The following is a 19,920-nucleotide window of genomic DNA, read 5'->3' on the forward strand; positions in this document are numbered from 1 at the left end:
CTATAGGGGTCTACAACAATATTTTCGTGAATTTATCGATTGTGTGTCTTGTCCTAGTCCGCATGGCGGTTTTACTCTTATTGCTTATGATGGGAATTGACTATTGTAGTGGCTTGTAGTCAGTGGCTGAGGTGCGGGCCGCGTCGGTTTGGATTCCTGGACTCTGATTGGCTCCTGCCTTCTATGACATAGGCTCTCTGCAGGTTCACCCGATCTGCAGAGCCATTACATCATTGGTATCTGGAATTGATTGCAGGCTGTAGAAGGGCCAGAAAAATTGTGAAAAATGCGGGAAATCCATAATATATTCAGAGCTCTATAGCAAATCAAGGAATATACAAGATGATCCTGAGAGGTCTAGTGAAATTCAAATAATACTTCAAGAAAGATAGGAATATTTGTGTCAGCTCTATGATATACAGTGTAAAATAGGGAGTATCTTATGCCCAGCTCAGGACTAGGCTAGTGCATATTTCCGATACAGCATAGGGAAGTCCCCCCTTAGCCCACTGTTGGAAGTGAACCCCACCCAGACGAGTAGCTGGGGCGCCGCAGCAGTGGTAAACCACGTGCGTGGACCTTGCTGAATATACAGCAAGGAACTTCGTGCCGTTGACTGCTCGTTGTGCTCGCAGTACTATAACCTAGTAGTTGTAATTTATCCTGTAGATAATGTACCAGGAGGAGCTACTGAGCTTTGGGACTCCCCATTGACAGTAGGAGACAGTCTGAAAAGCTACAGTTCTCTCAGTGTGATTTTTGATCCCAGTAAGGCTTCTACTGGGCCACATTTAGTGCCTCGACCCCCCCACTTTAAAGGAATTGTGTACATGAGATTCTATGCGCTCTTGCGCATTCAGTGCGTACGTTATAGGCAGTATAACCCTCGGTGTAGGGTAGAGGAACCATTGAAGAGGTCGAGACTATATACGTGCCGAGGTCCGGCAGATGCCAACCATGTGCATCTGCCGTTTTGGGCGGAGAATCCTGCCTTTTTGAGCACGCGCGAGAGCCTGGGGGGACTTCTGCGACGCTGATACTAAACGGGTACAAGCCTCCATTAAAGACAGTTGCTCGTCTACTAAGTCTTTTTTAAGAGGCGCAGGATCAAGCCTACTCAGGACTCGTAACCAGCCATGCACAGCATTGGCCCACTCCCCCCAAGTAGATAAGTACAGATATTTGGTGTTAGCCGCTCAATATGACCGTGGATCTGTAGTCTTCCCAATCAACTGAGTTTCTAGTCCTGTTGGCGCAGTGCGAAGTGTCCAATTCGTCAGATCTAGAGCAGTTCGATGAAATCGACCAATCAAATGAACCGTCCGGGAGACAGGACCAAGGAATAGCTCTCAAAAGGCAAAGAGAGGTTCAGACCAGAAGTTCGGAATGAACTTTCTAGAAGGGGATCCATATTCGAAGGCGAATATGGGTGTTCCGCATTTTCATTGGTAGGGGCGAAATATGGAAGGGCCTCACTATTATTGCCCATCGTATCTCTTGACAGAACTTAAGCGAGCACTGTTCTATCCCCAACTGCTGGTTCAACTGCTAATGACGGTATGTGACAAATCATGCATCTTCATCTTATCAGGGTTAGGGGCTGTTGCACTGTTGCATCGCCTTCTATGTTGCAGTCACTTCTTTGTGGCTTGTCGTCCCGAATGCAGATACCGGATGAGCTGTCAACTCTTGGTATAACCACCTTCTCTTCTTTCCATAAGACTCGGTATCAGGGATTTATGCAACACCAGGCTGCTTCACTGACTATAGCCATGGATGGTTCACGATTGGGTACTCTTTCAGCGGAACATTCGGATTGATTGTGGATGGTTGGTCTGCAGATGGACTGAATGGAAGTGTTCCATAGACTTTGATATATGCAGCATGTGAGTGTTCATCAAGTGCGGCGAGCAATCTGATCTCTATAATCGTACCGTGGTCATGTATAGATTCCCTAGGCTTGCTATCGAATGCGCGCCGGCTTCACTGACAGGCTGTTTTGTCTCAAGATGACCACATTAAACTTCGATCTTACCCTCGGGCCCTTCTTCTGGGGCACCGTAATAGTGTTCATGTAAGTACCCGTGTTCGGCGAATCATAGTATACCTCACACTGCAGAACGAAGGCTATATGGTGTCACCACTGCTCAGACAGCCTTCTTTTTCCGAAGTAAGCTTGGAGACAAAGGGACATTTAAAGCCCTGGTGCGCACTCCCTTTTTCATACCTCAACTACAGTAGTGTGAGCACTCGACCAGATTCTCTTTCTCTGGTACGTGGGTAGGTATTGCCTCCACTTCCCTGACTGCATGTTGGCCAAGGACAATCGACACATTTCATTTCATCGCTGTAACCATCGTTGTCTACCATTATTTGGTGGGAGAGGCTAAGAATGTGCTTGGCCTTCTCTCTATATATTGGTAGGAAGTACTCACCATTTCCTCCATACAAAGTTTGACTTGTATAGGGGTCTTGTTGTACGTCCTTCTGAACAGTGTCAGTATTGGAGTGCACTACAGATATACATTCCGTTAGGCTTCAATTGTCGCCACAGTGGGTGTCCCGCTTCCAAATGTCTTCTCTAGGATTCGCTTTACTCTTTCTATAGGTCACTAGTGACCTCATCGTGCGCTCGTCAGTCTCCCAAAACTCTTCTACACGCTATGCATCCTCAAAAGGACATTGTCTTTACAGGATCTACGCTCAGAGGATATGGCTTCGTATGTGGCTCACTGGCTTTCCGAGGACTCATTTCGTTTACAGTTTGATTACGCAGTCAGCGGACGCAGCTGGCCATTGCTAGCGGCTGTCGTGAGTAGACTCCTCTACCGAACTTCTCTTGTCCATTGTTTAGACGCGTCTCGTCAGGTAGCGGTTTCTCTCCTGGCTGACGGTCAGTAACTATCGGCATCTTGACCTCAGAAACCCTGTCGATGCTGATGAGTATTCGTTGGATAGCGACTGGAATAGGTAGGCGGCGTTGTTCCGTGCTGTAAAGAGTTATTACTGAAGGGTATTGAGCATACGGCGTTGAACTGTCGGCTACCTTCTGTTCTACAACATCATGCACTGCTTGCTCATGACTCAACCTATCCATAGAGCGAAACTGAAGCTGTTTGAAAGCTTGCCGTCCTTGTCGGTAAGTCAACTACGATTGACCATGGCTGCAGCGTAATTTACAACTCGATCTTAGTGGTTAATGTACACCAGCCTCGGCGCCGCTGTCATGGCGGACACTGCCATAGCCGGTAGTCTCTGTGTGCTCCTGTGGAAGCGTCGGACATCTTTCAGCAGGTCAGTCGTTATAGATTCTTCGTTACTTTTCGCTGGATCGGCCAATTTCATGATACCATACAGGACAAACTCCCTTGTATCTAGCTTGATGGTTTACAGTATCCAAACTGGGTTATTTACATGGTAGGTCGCAACGTCGTTATCGCAATACTGAGGTCACGCAGCTCACTTGCACGATGCTAGCATCTGCTCCATTGCATGCATTATGACGGTGCGCATTGCAGTTGCCCCCGGAGAGAATGTCTGAGTGCGCACGATCTTACATCTCATTATGCTAGTAGTATGCGCTCTTGCCCTCAACCCTAATATTCATGGGGATCTACTCGTGGTTGAGCAAACGTACTTCCTCTCTATCCGGCCAGTCCGTAGCTTATCAACTGACCGTCGCTTATGATAGTCTACGTGAACGCCTTACTTGCATACCTCAATGCTCGTATGAGACTCAGGAACGATAGGTGTGGTCCCCAGTCGGTACATTCTTCAAGGATCTAGGGTCGGCCGGGATGTAGGAAGGAGCGTCGAGTACGCGGAGCCGTACGGAGTGTGTTCTCCAGCTGCGTACGTCGCAGGCAGTCCTTGGTTCGATTTTTGCTACCATACGTCCTTCTCATCTCGGCGACGGAATTTGTGAGTTCTTGAATCCCATGTTTTACCGCGGTTGTATGCCCTTTCTCTGTGATGAGCCTGTACGAGCAGTTAGACGCGTCATGCGAACTCCCTTTGGTACTAGTATTGTACTTGGGACGACTCACACCCTCTATCATCAAGACGGAGAGAAGCGAGAGTCTTGCATTTGGCGTCGAGCCCATACTGAGAGCAGCATGATTCATAGCGATTCAGATGCATTATAATGTCTGATTACAATGCAAGGAAATTAGCCGTCCCCAAGAAGAGATATGTGCGACTCGTACAATACAATTAAATAATTTATGCGTAATGCTAGTCTATGCCGAGACCTCTCTGTGCTCACCCTCTCCACCCATACGATCATACCACTCCTTACCAGATGTCGTAGGAGCAATGTAGCCGGCCCGAATAACGAAGTCGCCGAAACGCTCCCCTTCTAACCGTTCAAGCGCATAGTGCTTGATCATGGGTTTTAGTATCGCGAGAATTTCTGGCTCAGTTACAGATTCTGTGTCCAATATAAGCTCCGCGATATGCGTGAGGAAGTAGAGTAGAACGTACCTCGATAAATTTTATTGAGCCTCTGACCATAATAGCCGCCGCCCAGTAGCATGAGATATGTGCCTGGAGCTTTGCCTACGAACGCAATCTCTGTATGGAAGTCAGTAGATGGACAAATCGCCACCAAAGAAGAATCACGTACCAGCGAGGTAAGGACGGGCGCAACCGTTTGGACATCCAGTCATCCGCATGACTATTGAATCGTTACGAAGACCATTCTCCTCGCAGATCTTCTCGACTTTATCGATGAGAACAGGGAGATACCGCTCCGACTCGGCCATGGCAAGACCACAGGTGGGGAAAGCGACGCAAGCAGAAGAGGAAAGTCTCAAGCCAGTCTGTGATAGATTATCCATCTTGTATTGTGCGAGCAACTCCTTGATCTTTGCAAGCTCGCTGGACGGAATATCGGAGATGACCACATGTTGGTTGGCAGTGAGACGGAAGGTGCCCTTGTGGATCTTGGCGATCTCCCGCAGACCAGTCTTGAAGTCGCGGCCGGGCTCGTCCTGGATACGACCATTCTCAATGAACATGGTGAAGTGATGTTTGCCATCCTCGCCAGTCGCCCAGCCAAAGTCATCGATGTTGCGGTCAAACGAGTAGGGACGAGCAGGTTCCAGCTTCCAGCCCAACAGCTTCTCGACCTCTGACTTGAAGGTTTCGAGACCCATGCGGTCGATAGTGTACTTGAGCCTTGCGTTCTTACGATCAGCACGATTGCCGTTATCCCTCTGGACAAGCATGATCTTCTCGGCCACAGCTTTGCCCTGCTCAACGGTGCAGAAGCCCAGGACATCTGCCGTACGAGGGTACGTCTTCTTGTTACCGTGCGTCACGCCCATTCCGCCTCCCGCCGTAACATTGAAGCCGACGAGGTGGCCCTTTTCCACAATAGCGATGAAGCCTACGTCGTTGGCGAATATGTCCACATCGTTGGTGGGAGGAACGGCAACAGCGACTTTAAACTGGTCACAGCAACGTCAGCCTGATGCAAGGGCACAAACACGATGTATACGAACCTTGCGAGGAAGATAGAACTCTCCGTAAAGGGGTTCGACATCCTTGAGTGAATCGCCAGCGACGAGCTTCTTGTCCAGCCAAATCTCATGATACGCCGTCGTGCGAGGAAGAAGATGCTCGCTGACACCCTTTGCAAACTCATAGATCTCCGCGTGTAGCTTAGACAGCGAGGGAATTGCAGAACACAAGACGTTCCTGAACGACCTTTAGCTCCGACGTGCACGGGTCATTTCACACATACTCACCTGTTCACGTCACCACAGGCAGCGAGCGTATCCAGAAGCGACCTATTGATATCCTGGATCGCAGGCTTCAAATGGCGCTTGATGACCCCATGGAACTGGAACGTCTGCCTCGTCGTAATCTTGAACGTCCCATTCCCGTGCTCGTCCGCGATCTGGTCCATCCTGAGCCACTGGTCGGGCCTGCACACTCCACCCGGCATCCGCACACGTATCATGAACTGGTACGCAGGCTCGACGCCCTGCGCCTGCCGCTCGTCGCGGATATCGCGGTCGTCCTGCTGGTATATCCCGTGGAACTTGGTCAACTGCGTGTCGGCGGGTGACAGTGCGCCGGTCGTGTTGTCCTCGAGCCCTTCAGCGATGGTACCGCGCAGATAGTTGGATGCGACCTTGATGTGTTCGTTTGTGATGGGCTCTGGCTCGGCCTCTGACACTTCGACTGCGTCGACGCCCAATGCTTTCCACAGCAGGGGTTCCCAGACCTTGTACCCTGTTTCAGGGCCGTCCGCATCCTGATCGTCGCCCAACCCGAGCTGCACAACTCGCTCTGCACCGAGCTGCTCCAGCCGCGCATCCAAATCCTTGCCAGCCTTGTTGTAGTAGTGGGCGTCCTCAGGCCTCGGCCAGTAATGGCTGTCGCCCATGCCAAAGACGGAGAACTTTAGTCCCCGGAGAGGCTTCTCTGCCCTGGTAGCAGCAGCGTGCACGGCTTTCGCAAACGTCCGCCCATTCTGCGGGAACTCTCCCTGGCCAGCGACAGAAGTGACGAACGCAACGACACCCTCCTCCTTCGCAAGGTCCTCCAGGGTCACCGAATCCATCGTCTTCACATCCACCGACAATCCCCGCGCCTTCCCTCTGCCCGCAAGCCTCTTCGCGACCTTCTCCGCCTTGCCCCCATCCGACGCATAAAGCACCAACAGCGGCGGCGCATCAATGCTCCCCAACAAATCCTCATACGCCTTCTGCGCCTTTCTCCGCCGCGCCTCTTTCACACTCTCGCCCAGACTTCCGACCAGCTCGCTCGCCAGCTCCGGGCGGCTGCGCACCAACTGCGAAATATGGTTCTGGCGATCCAAAAACGCCTGCAGGTCATTCTTCACCGCGTCCGAATCCAGCTTGAACACCTCCTCGCCCTCCTTGCTCGGGTCCCAGCGGTACAGGGGCCAGTACCCCGCGTCCACCGCCATCTTCGTTTCCTTTAGCACCTCCAGCGCGGGCGCGTCCTCGCGCGCATACGGCAGGTACGCCAGCACCACACTCGGTCCCTTGAACCTATCCGCCTCGACGAGCGCCTGCAGCACCTGCGCGTACGAGCTATACACCGCCACGCTCGCGACATACACATCGCCATGGTTCATCGCGTACAGCCCCACATCCTGCTTGCGCCGCGCGGGGTCCGCGCGCGCGCGCGCGCTGTACGGCGTGCTGTCGACGACGAGCACGTTCACGTCGAGCCCGGACGCGATCGCGTGGTGCAGCCCCGACGCGCCGAGGTCGTACGCCCACGCGTCGGAGCCGATGATCCAGCGCGAGCGCGCGGGGAGGTGGTGCCTCAGCATGAGGATGCGCGCCACGGCGGGGTCCTCGACGTTCGCGTCCTCCAACGCGGGCACGATCTCCGCGCCGAGGGCGCGGCTCTTGACCGGGTCGTCGCGCGCGAGCAGCCAGCGGGTGAGCAGCGCGTGCAGCTCCGCGGTGACGTCCCCGTGGTCGAGCAGCGCCTGCACGGCGCGGACGAGCGCCGCGCGCTCCTCGAGCTCGCCGCGCACGCGGCCGAGCGCGAACTCGGGCGTCGTCGCCGCGCTGCCCTGCGCCGCGACGAGGAACGGGGAGTTCTCGATCTCGAGGCGGCCGTCGAAGAGCCGCGCGAGGATTTTCGTGTAGGACTGCTCGTGCTTCGGGACGTGCGGGACCTCGGGCAGTGCGGGCGTTTGCGAGTCGTCCTCGAACGAGCCCAGATGGAGGGGAGATACGCCCGAGGAGGCTTGCTGCACTAACTTGAGGACGTCCACTGACTTGATGGTGTCGGGAAGACCGAGCACAGACGGGTGCACGGTTGGCTTGGTCTCTGCGTCTGCGCTTTGCACGGCGCTCGCGACTTCGAGGAAGAACGGCGTGAACTTGACGGGCCATTTCTGCACCTGCTCGAGCACGATCACGCGGGTCGCGGACGGTGGGATAGCGCGCAGAATTTTGGCAGGAGGGAGAGGGCTAAAGAGCGAGACGGCAAGTACGGAGACGCCTTCCAGCGGATCGGAGAACGCTGGCGGGCGTCCAAAGGTAAGGAGGATAGTGTGGGGGGATGTAGCCGAGGAGCTGTGCGGGGCGATGGGGCGTACCGGGCGGCGGGTGAGTGCGACTGTGGACCATGTCGCTGCCTCGTAGGCTTTGTAGAGCTCGTTCGTGATGGAATCAGACGACTCGAGCACGTCGTCCGAGTGTCCGTTTGCACCGTTCAGACCGTGTCCATTCACTCCGTTCGGGTGCCCGTTGATAAGGGATCTGGGGGGTGAGCGAGGCACTTCTTGGAGTAGGAAGGGCTGGACCTTTCCTTCCTCTACTTCCTGTACACTGTCCGTACTCTCTCCGACGTGGAATATATGCAGCACGGCCTTTTTCTCCGTGCGGGCGAGCCGGGATGCGAGGAGGGCATTGTCATGAGCCTGCTGTGCCGTGGACGAATGGAGCACAAACGGTATGCTCGGGCGGAGGATGAGGACGTCGGATAGATCGTCCCGGACAGCCAGATGCAGGACAAGTGGGAGAGATGATAGCTCGGTTATGTGGGGTACGAGGCGCGTCACGAGCTGGGAGTCGGCGAGGGCGAGGCAGGAAAGCACGCTGCCGGCGCGGTTGCGGAGGAGGGTCGAGCCCGGATCGCCGCCATGGGGGACGGGCAGGACAGTCGGGCGGTGTCTGCTCGCGCTGAGGCTGTCGGGAAACGGAGAGACGGCGGGGAAGGGCGGGAGGGAGATGACGAGGACGTCGGAGGCGAGGTAGGCGACCCTGGCCACGGACGAGGAGGACGGCGTGGGCGACATTGGTGGACGGGAGGAAGGAATGGGCACGGCGGGATTGGCGGATAGCACATTTCTAATGTTTGCAGCATTTTCGTGAGCTCAGGAGCACCTCATCGCTTTGGCTCTGTTATCTCCCGCCAAAAAGGGCAACCCGGTGATTGCCGTCGGAGTGTGAACCTTATCGTTCCCTATACAGTCCACCCATCCGCCAGTCCACACCGACACCCTCGCACACCGACGCCCGACGCCCTCGCACGACACCGGCACCTCCTTCCACAATGGCCCCGAAAAAGTCCAAGTCTACCAAATCCACAGAGTCCATCTCCGCCAAGCTCGCCCTCGTCGTCAAGTCGGGCAAGTACAGCTTGGGCTACAAGTCCGCCCTCAAGCAGATGCGCAGCGGCAAGGGTGAGTCCGCCCACTCTCCTCACTCAATCTCAAAATGGGGCCGGAGCGTGATGCTGAGAAGGCCCCTCCGCTAACCTCTCGTCTTCCTCCCACCCTTATGTTCCTATCGCTTGCTGCCTGCTTGCTTCTTGTCCTCGCTCGCGCGTGCCCGACCAGCTAAACTCGTCCTGATCGCCGGAAACTGCCCGCCCCTGCGCAAGTCCGAGCTCGAGTACTACGCCATGCTCTCAAAGACAACCGTCCACCACTTCTCCGGCACCAACGTCGCCCTGGGTACTGCTGCTGGCAAGCTCTTCCGTGTCGGGCAAGTCACTCCATTCACTATCTCCTGTACCTCTTGTTAATCTGCTTGTTGGGTAGTGTCATGACCATCTCCGACCAGGGTGACAGTGACCTGCTCAACGTCGCTGAGAGCTTGGCTTAAGAGGGAGCATCTATCATTTCCTCGGTTGTCGGATGTTGTAGCGTTATGTCACGTTGTAATCCATGCTATGCCCAGGTATCGTTATGAGTTACTACCGACCCCTGTGTGATTGTTCTCCCCGTCCATGACCGCCCCCGGCTACATGACCTTCACTGTGGCCATAGACATTAGCTCTTCCGCTTTTGTCTGTAGTCTTCTTTACACATCTCATGTGTACTGCCATTGCCCACCCAAGTCTCTGTTGCTGGTGGTCCCTTTCCCGAGGGCAGTTTATGACTTCTGTTCAGAGTGTATGTATCTTGCTTTGTGTACCTACTTGTATGAAGGCCCGAATTTAATGTGTGCAAGCTGTTCTATCTTTCGCGAGGTGTCTCCTGTGATTGGGTTGCCACAGCACCCCAAAATGGTCACACAATGCACCACTGTCAGAGGTCCCCTTCCATTCTATTTATAGCCCCGACAGAGGAGGGTGCCAGAGGTCACTCCAAAGCTCGTGAAGGTCGAGGCATTGTTCCTGTAGCCTTTCCCGGCCTCTGCACCGTCCCGGCCCCTCACCCACCAGCTCTTCAATTGCTTTGCTTTCCACCTTGCTGTCCCACTGCTCTTTGCTTTTCTTATATTATTCTCTCTCGTCTTCCACGCTCATGTCATGCAGGCTCATGAAGAATCTTTCACACTCACCCCAGATGTATTTGTCGATCTGGCAAAAAGTACGCTCAAGGCAAACAAGTGCGAGTGGGATGGGTGTCCAGCAATATTGAATTCGTGGTATGCATTGCATAAGGTGTGTGGCTTGTGATTGAGCGGTGCATTATTGGGGTGCTGGGTGGGGACAGGGATGATGATACGCACGAGGGCGGGCGGGTGGCCACTTTCGCCGCCGCGACTCGCCCGCGACGTGTGACAGACGCGTGTGTGATGTATGTCACACCGCAATTGCCTCGGGCGTGTGTTGCAGCGCAGGCTGGCGCACAAATGGATGCTGTCTGCCCTGGATATATCAGCAGCTTTCGAAACTATGATGCTCCTGTCACATCTCATATCTTTCAACCCTGGCTGCGTTCAAGATGTGGGCTAATTTAGGCTGACCTCCTCCCAGCACATAGATAAACGACACTGCACGCGCGTATCAAAGAACAAGGTGAATGTCATACCATCGAACCCGGAATTCCTGCTAATATACTACTTTGCAGGCTGGATCGTACGAATGTCGCATGCCTAGATGCACCGCCCGCAGCCATTCATCTCCCCGCGATCTCCTGCGACATATAGACTCGAATCACGCCAGCCGGTATCCTCTACCGTGTCCTATCCGAGGTGAGTCCTTCCTCTCTACCAAAGTATATCCGTCCCGACGCCCCTCGCCCAAGGCTGCGACGAGACGTTCGTCCGCCCGAACTACATCCCCGTGCACTTCTCGAACCACCACGCCGACCTCAACAACATCACCATATCCCTCTCCTCCCCCCTCCTCAAGCCCACCTACCACCCGCTCCGCCCGTCCGCGCTCAAACCGCCCCCGCCGCTCCCCGCGCTCGCCATCGAGCCGCACCGCCTCCTCCTGCCCACCGTCGTCCCCGCGCCGCTCAAGGCCGACAAGCCCCCCAGCAAAGTCACGCCGCTCGGGCGCAAGTGGAGCAAGCTCTCCGCGCAGGACGACGCCGACCCGAGTCCAGGCAAAGCGAAGGGCAAGGAGAAAGCGAGGCACGACGAGGACGAGCCGGAGTGCGTCCCGCTCGACGACCTCCCGCGGTGCCCCGTCCCCGCGGAGGACGAGGACCCGGACTACGTCGCGCGCGAGTACGTGCTGAAGCGCAAGCCGCCGGAAGCCTGGGTGGGCGCGGCGCTGTCGATGCCCCCCGCGCTGACGGGCCCCGCGGAGAGCCCCGCGGACCCGCCGACGAGTATCGGGTTCGACGCGTTCCAGGCGCGGTACCTCGAGCTCGAGAAGGTGGGGCTGATACAGGGGGATGGGGTGTGGCCCGAACGGACTACGACTAGTACTGCTGCTGCTGCTGCTGCTGCTAGGCGTGTTACAGGCACGCAGGGGAAGCCGTCGGAGGCATAGCGGGGTTGTTGGTGTTCTTGCTGGGGGGGTTCATTCATTCTTGGATTATTGTAGAATGTATAATTTTCTGTATGGCCTCGCTTAATAGCACATCATGTTTCGTCTCAGCATTCCGAGTTGCATCCAATATGAGTGGGAGATAGTCTGCATCGTGTCGCTTTTGGCATATTAGGCATATTCGGACCCTGTAGTGTCACGTGCACTCATTTAGGACGCGCTCGCTGCAGTGTCGAACGCGAGTTTGAGCGCGTTTAAGGCTCTTTCAGGTTGTCCTTTGCCCTCACAGTGTGTGTGTAGCCTTATGATTTGTATTTCAGAGCAATAGAGAGGTAAGGGAGACATGAATCCTCATTAACTGCTACATTTCCGCTGTTGCCATGCAGTTTGTGCTGGTATATGATGCTTGCCAATCAAAATATACATTAATTTATCCATACTCTGCTTTAGTCTGGCATATACCCTTCCCGGTGCAAGGTGCAAGGGCGCTACGGCTTACAAACATGCCGAGGAGGCAAAAGGATGAGATGGTGTCCAAATTAGGAAGAGCCAGAGGTGCTGAGTCAGCAACTCTTGCCATGGTCCTCTCGCATTTTCTGAGTGTTTTGATGCTATGAAAACACATAACTGTACCATTACAGGGTATTCAACTGTAGATGCAGTCAAAACAGATCCTGGTTATTCATCCAGGCAGCGAAAGCAGAGCAGAGAATAGAGGCAAAGGCCGTGAGACAATTCACGTGACATTGAAATCGGTGAGCCAGCCAAGGCAGGCGCGACTGGAAGCAGATCGTTATATTGGGGAGGCGCAATCCTCAGGTGCGAGTCGTGATGCTGACTAAGCGATCGGGGCCATATTGTGGCGCAGAAAGTGTCGGGAGGACAGTTGAACACATAGCGGGTTCATTTATGCATCTATCCCCTGGTAGACTTGCATACGGCTAATAGATAAGCTAATAGCCCCGTATGCCTCTTTAAAATAATCTTTACCCCACCGCCGTGGCTGCCAGGCAGCGACATCAGCAAATTCTCCCATAACTGGTATCTGAATATAATTTGCATATAATCAATTAAAATAAATACCAGCATTACAATATGTACCAGACTTGTGGACAGCTGGGCCAGCCATTATATTCGGATGGCACATTACGAGTCCTGAGCTTACGAAGGATGAGTCCTTACCCGCAAAATTGGGCGCATGCCGAACATTGTACCCCGTGGGAATCGCAATGCCGAGAATGCGTGCGACTTTTTGGTTGTAGTCTTGACTACACTGTTTAATGTCCGCTTTAAAGTCCGCTTGTATTGGAGACTACAAAAAGACTACAAAATCGGATTTGTAGTCTCTGTTTTCAATAATACTGTGTTTTTGTCATGGGTTTTCGGTGTATTTCCATGGTTTCTTCTATGAAGAGGTTTTTTTGGGTTGTCCATCCACCGGAATACTTTGAGCATTTTATCGTACCTCCGTCTTTTACTGCATGCTCGTTGTCGTCTGTGGCATGTTCTTACCGTGGGAATTGACTTTTTGTGGTGGTTTGTAGTCAGTGGCTGAGGCATATTGCCGCGCCGGTTGGGATTCAATGGCTGTGATTGGCTGCTGTCTACTTATGACGCAACTTGAGTGCGTGTATTCAGAATAGCGGTTGCGCTATGTCATTGTTGGGCGTCGGGTGTTACCTTTGTGCTTTGCTATGTTAGACTTATTGTTCGGTGCTTTGTGTGTTGGATGCATGTTTATGTGTAGCTGTTTTGTATTTTTTTTTCTTTTGTGTTGTACAGTTTTGTTTCAGCAAGTATCGTGGTTGCTTGTTATTTTGATGATTAAATTATTTGTTACCATGTGAATTTTGTATTTTGGTGGTTGATTTTCGCACGCTATGTGTCTGTGCAGTAGGGATTACGATTGATCGATTGTGATTGGCTGTGATTACTTGGTCCTTTGCTTTGTAGCACCTTTACTGATTGTTTGGCCGTTTTATGAGTCCTTACCCGCAAAATTGAGTGCGTGCCGAACATTGTACCCGTGGGAATCACTGTTGCCGAGAATGCGTGTGACTTTTGTGCTGTAGTCTTGAATACAGAATTCAATGTCTGCTAGTATTGGAGACTACAAAAAGACTACAAAATCGGATTTGTAGTGTCTGTTTGCAATCAGTGTGTTTTCATCTTGGGTTATTCATGTATTTCTGTGGTTTCTTCTATGACGAGGCTTTTTTGGGTTATCTGTCTACTGGAATATTGTGAGCATTTAATCATATCTCCTTCTTTGCTGCATGCACTTTGTCGTGTGTGGCATGTTGTTACAGTGGGAATTGACTTCTGTGGCTGTTTGTAGTCGGTGGCTGAGGTGCTGCTGATAAGCCCCAACGATCTTCTGACCCCCGAAATTGCGGATTTGACATATCATACATCCCCTCCAAAGTTTATCTGACACCACCTGTCGAACCTCTTACGCTACAAGTAACCGACGATGGGTTCTGGATTTAATTCCAGACCTTCTAACGTCCTCAAGGCAGGCGCAGATCACCAACATGATTTATCTCCGCAGCCAGACGCTCCGAAGTCACCCGGGAGAATACCTTCGTGACTAATTATCTCCGGGAACGGCGGAGGCCCATGTTGCAGTGCATCATTGTTATTACCACTACCCAGTCATCACGCCCCTTCGTTGCCGTCAAGCGACCGAGTCAGTGGACATTGTCAGACAATGTTATCGTTCAAATGCCAAACTGCGCTGTCGCCGCTCGCTGAATGTCGTTACCCTCCAGGCTGGAAGTGTACCACTACTACCAGCATCAAGCCGAAGAGACCTGTACATACAGGTCGGTCTTGGAAGGTCTGGTAGATGCGGACTTCAACAACTGGTTGGGGGTAGGAAATGAAGATCTATACGACATATCCTTCGAGCGTGCCAAGCACCTTCTGTTAATGGGAGAAAGGATGAGGGCAAGTATTGCGAGAGGAACTGTGTAGAATGCTCTAGAGGGGCTCAGAGCGTTCCATGATTGGCCAAGGATTGTTCCCACCTTATTGTTTATGCTTTTCCCATGCTATTGTTAAAGATTTTCTCACCCCTTGTTCTTGATTTCACATGCCCTTTTGTTTTCTTTCATGCTTTTCCCACCTAATTGTTTACCACTTTCCCATGCCTATTGTTTTGGCCAGTCACCCATGTTCTCAAAGCTTCAGGGATTGGCTGGAGTTGGATGACTCATACCTCTCTCTCACACTATTGTTTACCTTTTTCTCACACTATTGTCTCCTCCCAAGTATCTTCTCACCCTATTGTTTGTAATTTCAAATTACTGTAGGGTATATAAGGAGCTCAGTAGGGAGAGGAAAGAGAGGATCCCGCTCGAACACAAGGGAACTGCTCGACCAATGTTAAATCCAGCATTCTCTTGGGGAGCTTGACGACCTTTCCGCTTAGTAATTTCTAGGTGGATTTATATCTGTCGCAAGTTCTGCTGACAATGTAAATCGACGGTCGGATGGAACATATCAGTCAGCAAGCGGCCGGAGCTAAACCGCACGTGAACGGCCTGCAGTACCGCGTGATGAGGTACTTTAAGCGAGCATTGACGCGTCGAGGCTACCTCTAGGACCTAGGACGAGCATGTGGAAACACGGCAGGATTGTATGGGACATGGTATAACGGTGGGCAAAGGCTGAGTAATTGTGTGGGTTGCGGAGCATATTCATTATTTAACTCCGGACGGACGCAAAACCATTCCAATGGCATAAAAATGTATGGAGCGTAGTAGAAAATACAAGTTTCGACTTGACCATCTCAGAGAATTAGTGTTACGATCTCAGTGACCCTAGAAGTTCGAAAGCGTCGAACTTAGCGAATTATAACCGATCCTAGCTTTGCCAATAGGCCTGACTTGTCGAGAGAATTATCTCCGCCATCGATTCAATTAGCTCCGGTGAGTCTCACATAGTGAAATAAAATTAAACATGTCTTTCTAGCGTTTCCTACTCCCGTGGGCCCGAACCTACACTCGGTTTCGTGGTTTGCGACTTTGTTTGCGACTTTCCGGAGATAAATACTCCGGAGCGTCCATTAGTGTTTGTTTCAGGTGTCAAGGTTTTTTTTGTTTTATTTTCCTAGGTCTTCCTACGGACTACCCTACGGCGCCTTACTCCTCCTTTCCCCCTTGAACTATTAAATACCCTTCAGTTGTCTCGGACCGCCTTCACCCATATCATGGGGTTTAGGTTTATTGCTTTTGGTCCTTGGTGATTGTTGTGTGTCTGTGCATATCACCGCACCGGTTGGGGTCTCTGGCTTCTCATTGGCTCCTGCTTACTATGACATCGCTTGACTGCAGAAAGCGCACTTCTGTAGTTGAGTAATGTCATTGTTGCCCACTTGCTCATTAGTCTAGGACGTGCAGCAGTTGAAGCATGTCAACTTGGTGGGATGTGCTTCCTGTTAATCCAATCGTTACTGGTACATACACATTGATCTTATGTTGGTTATAAGAGGTTCTTGAATGTTGCACTTGTGTTCTGAAATAATACACTGACAACATTGATTGTTTTTCACACACATAGTCTGAGTCGACGTGTGGGTGGCAGAGACTATGATACAAGTCTCTTTGGTGGCAGGCATCTTGTGCCTGTTTTTTCAATCTCTGCTGCCTCTGGAACCCTGATTTCTTCTGCTCAGTGGTCTCTATATGTCCCCTTGAGAAACTGAAACTAGTACATGTGTAATATATATTTTGTTTCTGCTCCCAGCTGCTGGGGTACTCTTTGAGTATCCTTTCTGATGACTGTCCTTCAGCTTGGTTCAGGAAAAATGAGTGCGAGGGAGCTGCCAATCGAAAATTGGCAGTGGATGAGCACTCTGGTTCTGGTAGGATGGTACCTGGAGTCTGCAGGTATTATTGACTGTCTCTTCCACTGGGGACAAATGACCTGTGTGACAGAGCCGCCAATCTTTGATTGGCAGCAGAGGAGCACTTTGATCTATGTTACTTGTGTCTAGTAGTGCAGCTGCTACTATCCCCTGGGCTGGGTACAAATACAATTTTGTAGCCACCAATACAGACCAACTTTTAATCTGTCAGAGTGGCAGGGACTTTTATGGTATAATGATGGCAGGGCCACAGGAGGACAAAGTATGAATGAAGGGGACATCGCACATACAGATCTGAGGGCTTTTGATATGTGCATAAGACAGAGTACTGTATACATCAATTGGAACATTTATACACCCAATGCTATCACTTATCAGACACAACTCAGGACTCGTGTCCTGCCATGCATAGCAATGGCCCTCTACTGACAGGTGTTGTAAGACTCCCGCAAGAAGTACAATATGCACCAGACTTACACATATTGCAAGCTCAGGCCAGCTTGCTTTGACCCATAATCACACTATCAGCTGTGTTTTGCTTGGTATTCTACATCCCAGAATGAAATACAGACTCAATGCATTGGCTGATGCACACAGTACAACATATGATTACTCAGGCTAGCTACAATACAGGGTTTGCTATGGCTACATGCTCAATGCAATACTATCTGGGAATCAACCCCCGCCCTAATCAATAGAAAACAAACCATATCACTACAACAAACTACATCAGGGTATATCAACAGGTGAGATGTTAGGGACATACCTAATGCACTAGTCATCCTGTATGCATAGAACCCGGCAGCAGTACCATAATAAAACCTGCAAAACAAATCAGAATGCTCAGTCACTAAATGTGAGGGACACACCTAGCAAGCAGGACCCAGACTCCTCCGGCAATCTAAGAACCTCTATTAATATGTGCACACATTAAGGCAGAGAAATGGCTTACCTGCAACAGAGACGTGTCAAGACACGATGAGGGCCTCATCTAGGTCGCGTCAACCCTGCCGTACACGCACTGTAGGAAGGTACTCAGGGGGAGTTTGACGAGAGGCAACGGGTTCACAAAAAGAACTTACCCGCGGAGAGGTACATCAGGAAAAAAGCCATCTGCCGGTAGACACCAGCCACTGCTTAGTAGCTTGCAGTAGACTTCGCAGATGAGTGAATACTCTGTCAGGACATGTAGCTATATGAGGCAGATAGCCTTCCCAATCAGGGTATGTTGTACTTGGCAGTTGCTACATACCCCTACAACGGCTACAACGGCTATGCCAAGCTACAATTGCTATTCACTGCTTCACATTGATCTCTCATTCCTCAGAGATCTTACTTTTGTGCTTTGGGGCCCTTGCTCAAGATAATTTCAATGAATAATCACAAAATTGTTGCTGTTTCATGACTTGTAGCTACATCTATGTATATACATGAGGACAAAGCATATCAAACATCTGCAAGTCAATATACTTGTTCAATAAGAGGTCTGAACCACTTGTACTGGTCCAGGAACTCCTAACAGCTGCTGATCCATATTTTGGTGCAAGATGGCATGTACGCAAAATATCAGACACCCTAATGATCGACAAGTTTGGCCTTGCATGGTGCGTCGAAGGCACAAGCTTATACATAGTTGTCACGGGGTCAAGGGACTGAAGCGGGCGGTACCAATGGACGTAGGCAAGCGGCTCTTGGTGGTGTGCACCACCAAGCTCCGGCGGTAGAGTAAAGATGACACGTACTTCAGCAATGCGCAGACCTAAAATAATTCTCGATAAGACATAAGTTCCTGAGTGCTTGTTGGACTCACCTCGCATACCGTGAGGATCCAGTTGGCGCTCGCGGCGATCTTCCATTGCTAAGACAGTGTCGAAGTGAGCAGGGGTGTCTGCCTTCCTTGGATCTCTCATCCTACGGATTGGCACAGCATGGATTCTTGTATATCTAGATGAGTTATCTGGGAAATGGTAACTGGGGGGGAGTGGCACAAGTGCTGTCTTGTACATGTTGAAGACATCAAAGTGGCTCAGGGTAACGTTGATGTCAGGATAGTGCTCCACAAGGAAAGTACAAAGCGCTGGCAGGAAGTCAACAGCACTGTAGTCATGTTCCAGGTCCGCAAGGTGTAGGTTGGGGTGTGGACATCTGCGGGCAATACGGACAGAGTCTTCAAGATGGCTCACCCAAAGCATTTCCGCAAGTGTCTCATACTCATCATCATTGCTTCCCTCTTCCTCATCTTCCTCATCCTCCTCACCGCAGTCCTCTGCTTCCGCACCGCTCTTAGATGCAGAGAATTTAGTACAGCCTGTTGCCCAGTCGATGTAAGTAGCCCGTGTTAGGATTGGATTGTATCGGACGCTTTCAGCAGCCACAATAACCAAATAGGTACAAACAGTTTCGCATTTTTGGTAATTGTTCTACTGGATGTACTTTTCTTTAGTCCGTTGCTCTATACTAGCCTCCGGTTTGTGTCTGTGTCTGTGTCTGAGTCTCTGGGCATCTTTAGTGTCCTTCTGGTCTATCCCTGCCACGTCTAATAGCCCGGCGGGTGACAGCATCCTGACGCTGAAGCCATCTCGTCATCTGGATCTCATAGTCTCTCTTGTTGCTCACGTGATAAGCTTTCTTGGCATACTCGATATGAAGCCACTCAGGTGATTCTGTGTTGTAGCCATCCGCAGTCCCAAGAGATCGGATTGCGGACACGTAGTGAAGAAGCGAGTGAATATTGAACTCCTTGCGTACCAAGTAGTCGACAAAAATGTCCTTCACTTCATGGAACCCATCGAGTGCCTGCTGCATCAAAGCCAGTGTTTCTGACGTGTGACGCTGGTACTGTGAATAATGGATAAAATTGAGGAGGTATGATGCCGCCTTTGTCACCCGATTATCTACAGCGCCAGTGCAGATAGCAATGAAGATGTGTGCCATTTGCTGCTGCTCGTTCCCTGTCCACTGTGAAATTGAAGAGATACCCTTCGCAAAATGCCGCAAACCTCGGGTCTGCCCCAGGCTCAGCGACTACCACGGGCTCGATCAGGACGTGATCCTCGATGCCATTGGACATTACAGGTGCCAGATCGTGACATCCCGTCCTTTTCCATCGACTACCCGTTGTGAGTCGTGATCTCTTTCATCTCTTCCTGGCTTCATTTGTGTGTATCTAGAGCGCACTCCGGTGCAATGGTAGAAGAGCAGGATAGGAGGGGGCCAATGTCTGCAGATGCAATTGCTGCTGCTATCCAGGATTTCAAGGAGCATGGAGGGCACTACAACGAGAGCTCCGATGAAGAGTCGGAGGATGCTGACGAGTAATTAATGTGTTTCCAAAGACTGTAGCTGGTAGGGTATTCTAAAATATATATACTGCACCATTA

At 51.4% G+C, this 19,920-nt stretch overlaps 5 protein-coding genes across 5 annotated transcripts; 3 read left to right on the top strand and 2 right to left on the bottom strand.

Annotated features, from left to right (window-relative positions):
* Positions 1 to 2,009: 2,009 nt before the first annotated feature.
* GLOTRDRAFT_92857 (uncharacterized protein) lies at positions 2,010 to 4,119 on the top strand (the record flags this gene model as incomplete). Its single annotated transcript, XM_007866931.1, has 16 exons — positions 2,010 to 2,074; positions 2,103 to 2,205; positions 2,259 to 2,280; positions 2,425 to 2,477; positions 2,536 to 2,553; positions 2,609 to 2,626; positions 2,695 to 2,811; positions 2,855 to 2,868; positions 2,923 to 2,970; positions 3,100 to 3,139; positions 3,194 to 3,294; positions 3,358 to 3,417; positions 3,519 to 3,574; positions 3,750 to 3,835; positions 3,864 to 3,921; positions 4,025 to 4,119. The coding sequence occupies 16 exons, from the start codon at positions 2,010 to 2,012 to the stop codon at positions 4,117 to 4,119; spliced, it is 954 nt and encodes a 317-aa protein (XP_007865122.1).
* GLOTRDRAFT_115656 (sulphite reductase hemo protein beta subunit) lies at positions 4,098 to 9,095 on the bottom strand (the record flags this gene model as incomplete). The annotated part of the gene is made up of 6 exons (XM_007866932.1): positions 4,098 to 4,429; positions 4,483 to 4,572; positions 4,625 to 5,450; positions 5,505 to 5,700; positions 5,751 to 8,759; positions 8,968 to 9,095. 6 exons carry the CDS (start codon positions 9,093 to 9,095, stop codon positions 4,239 to 4,241), a joined length of 4,440 nt encoding a protein of 1,479 aa, XP_007865123.1. The 3' UTR covers positions 4,098 to 4,238.
* GLOTRDRAFT_138127 (uncharacterized protein) lies at positions 9,007 to 11,673 on the top strand (the record flags this gene model as incomplete). Its single annotated transcript, XM_007866933.1, has 5 exons — positions 9,007 to 9,181; positions 9,338 to 9,489; positions 10,705 to 10,746; positions 10,799 to 10,922; positions 10,976 to 11,673. Exons 1-5 carry the CDS (start codon positions 9,052 to 9,054, stop codon positions 11,671 to 11,673), a joined length of 1,146 nt encoding a protein of 381 aa, XP_007865124.1. The 5' UTR covers positions 9,007 to 9,051.
* Positions 11,674 to 17,958: 6,285 nt separating this feature from the next.
* GLOTRDRAFT_40361 (uncharacterized protein) lies at positions 17,959 to 19,540 on the bottom strand (the record flags this gene model as incomplete). The annotated part of the gene is made up of 3 exons (XM_007866642.1): positions 17,959 to 18,299; positions 18,351 to 18,783; positions 19,097 to 19,540. Coding segments are annotated over 3 exons (1,218 nt in total), but the record flags the coding sequence as incomplete, so codon positions are not given.
* On the top strand, positions 19,529 to 19,858 carry GLOTRDRAFT_128331 (uncharacterized protein; the record flags this gene model as incomplete). Its single annotated transcript, XM_007866934.1, has 2 exons — positions 19,529 to 19,659; positions 19,711 to 19,858. The coding sequence occupies 2 exons, from the start codon at positions 19,529 to 19,531 to the stop codon at positions 19,856 to 19,858; spliced, it is 279 nt and encodes a 92-aa protein (XP_007865125.1).
* Between the last annotated feature and the right edge of the window lie 62 nt (positions 19,859 to 19,920).

This window comes from Gloeophyllum trabeum (assembly GCF_000344685.1).
Source record: "Gloeophyllum trabeum ATCC 11539 unplaced genomic scaffold GLOTRscaffold_00005, whole genome shotgun sequence".
NCBI lineage: Eukaryota > Fungi > Basidiomycota > Agaricomycetes > Gloeophyllales > Gloeophyllaceae > Gloeophyllum > Gloeophyllum trabeum.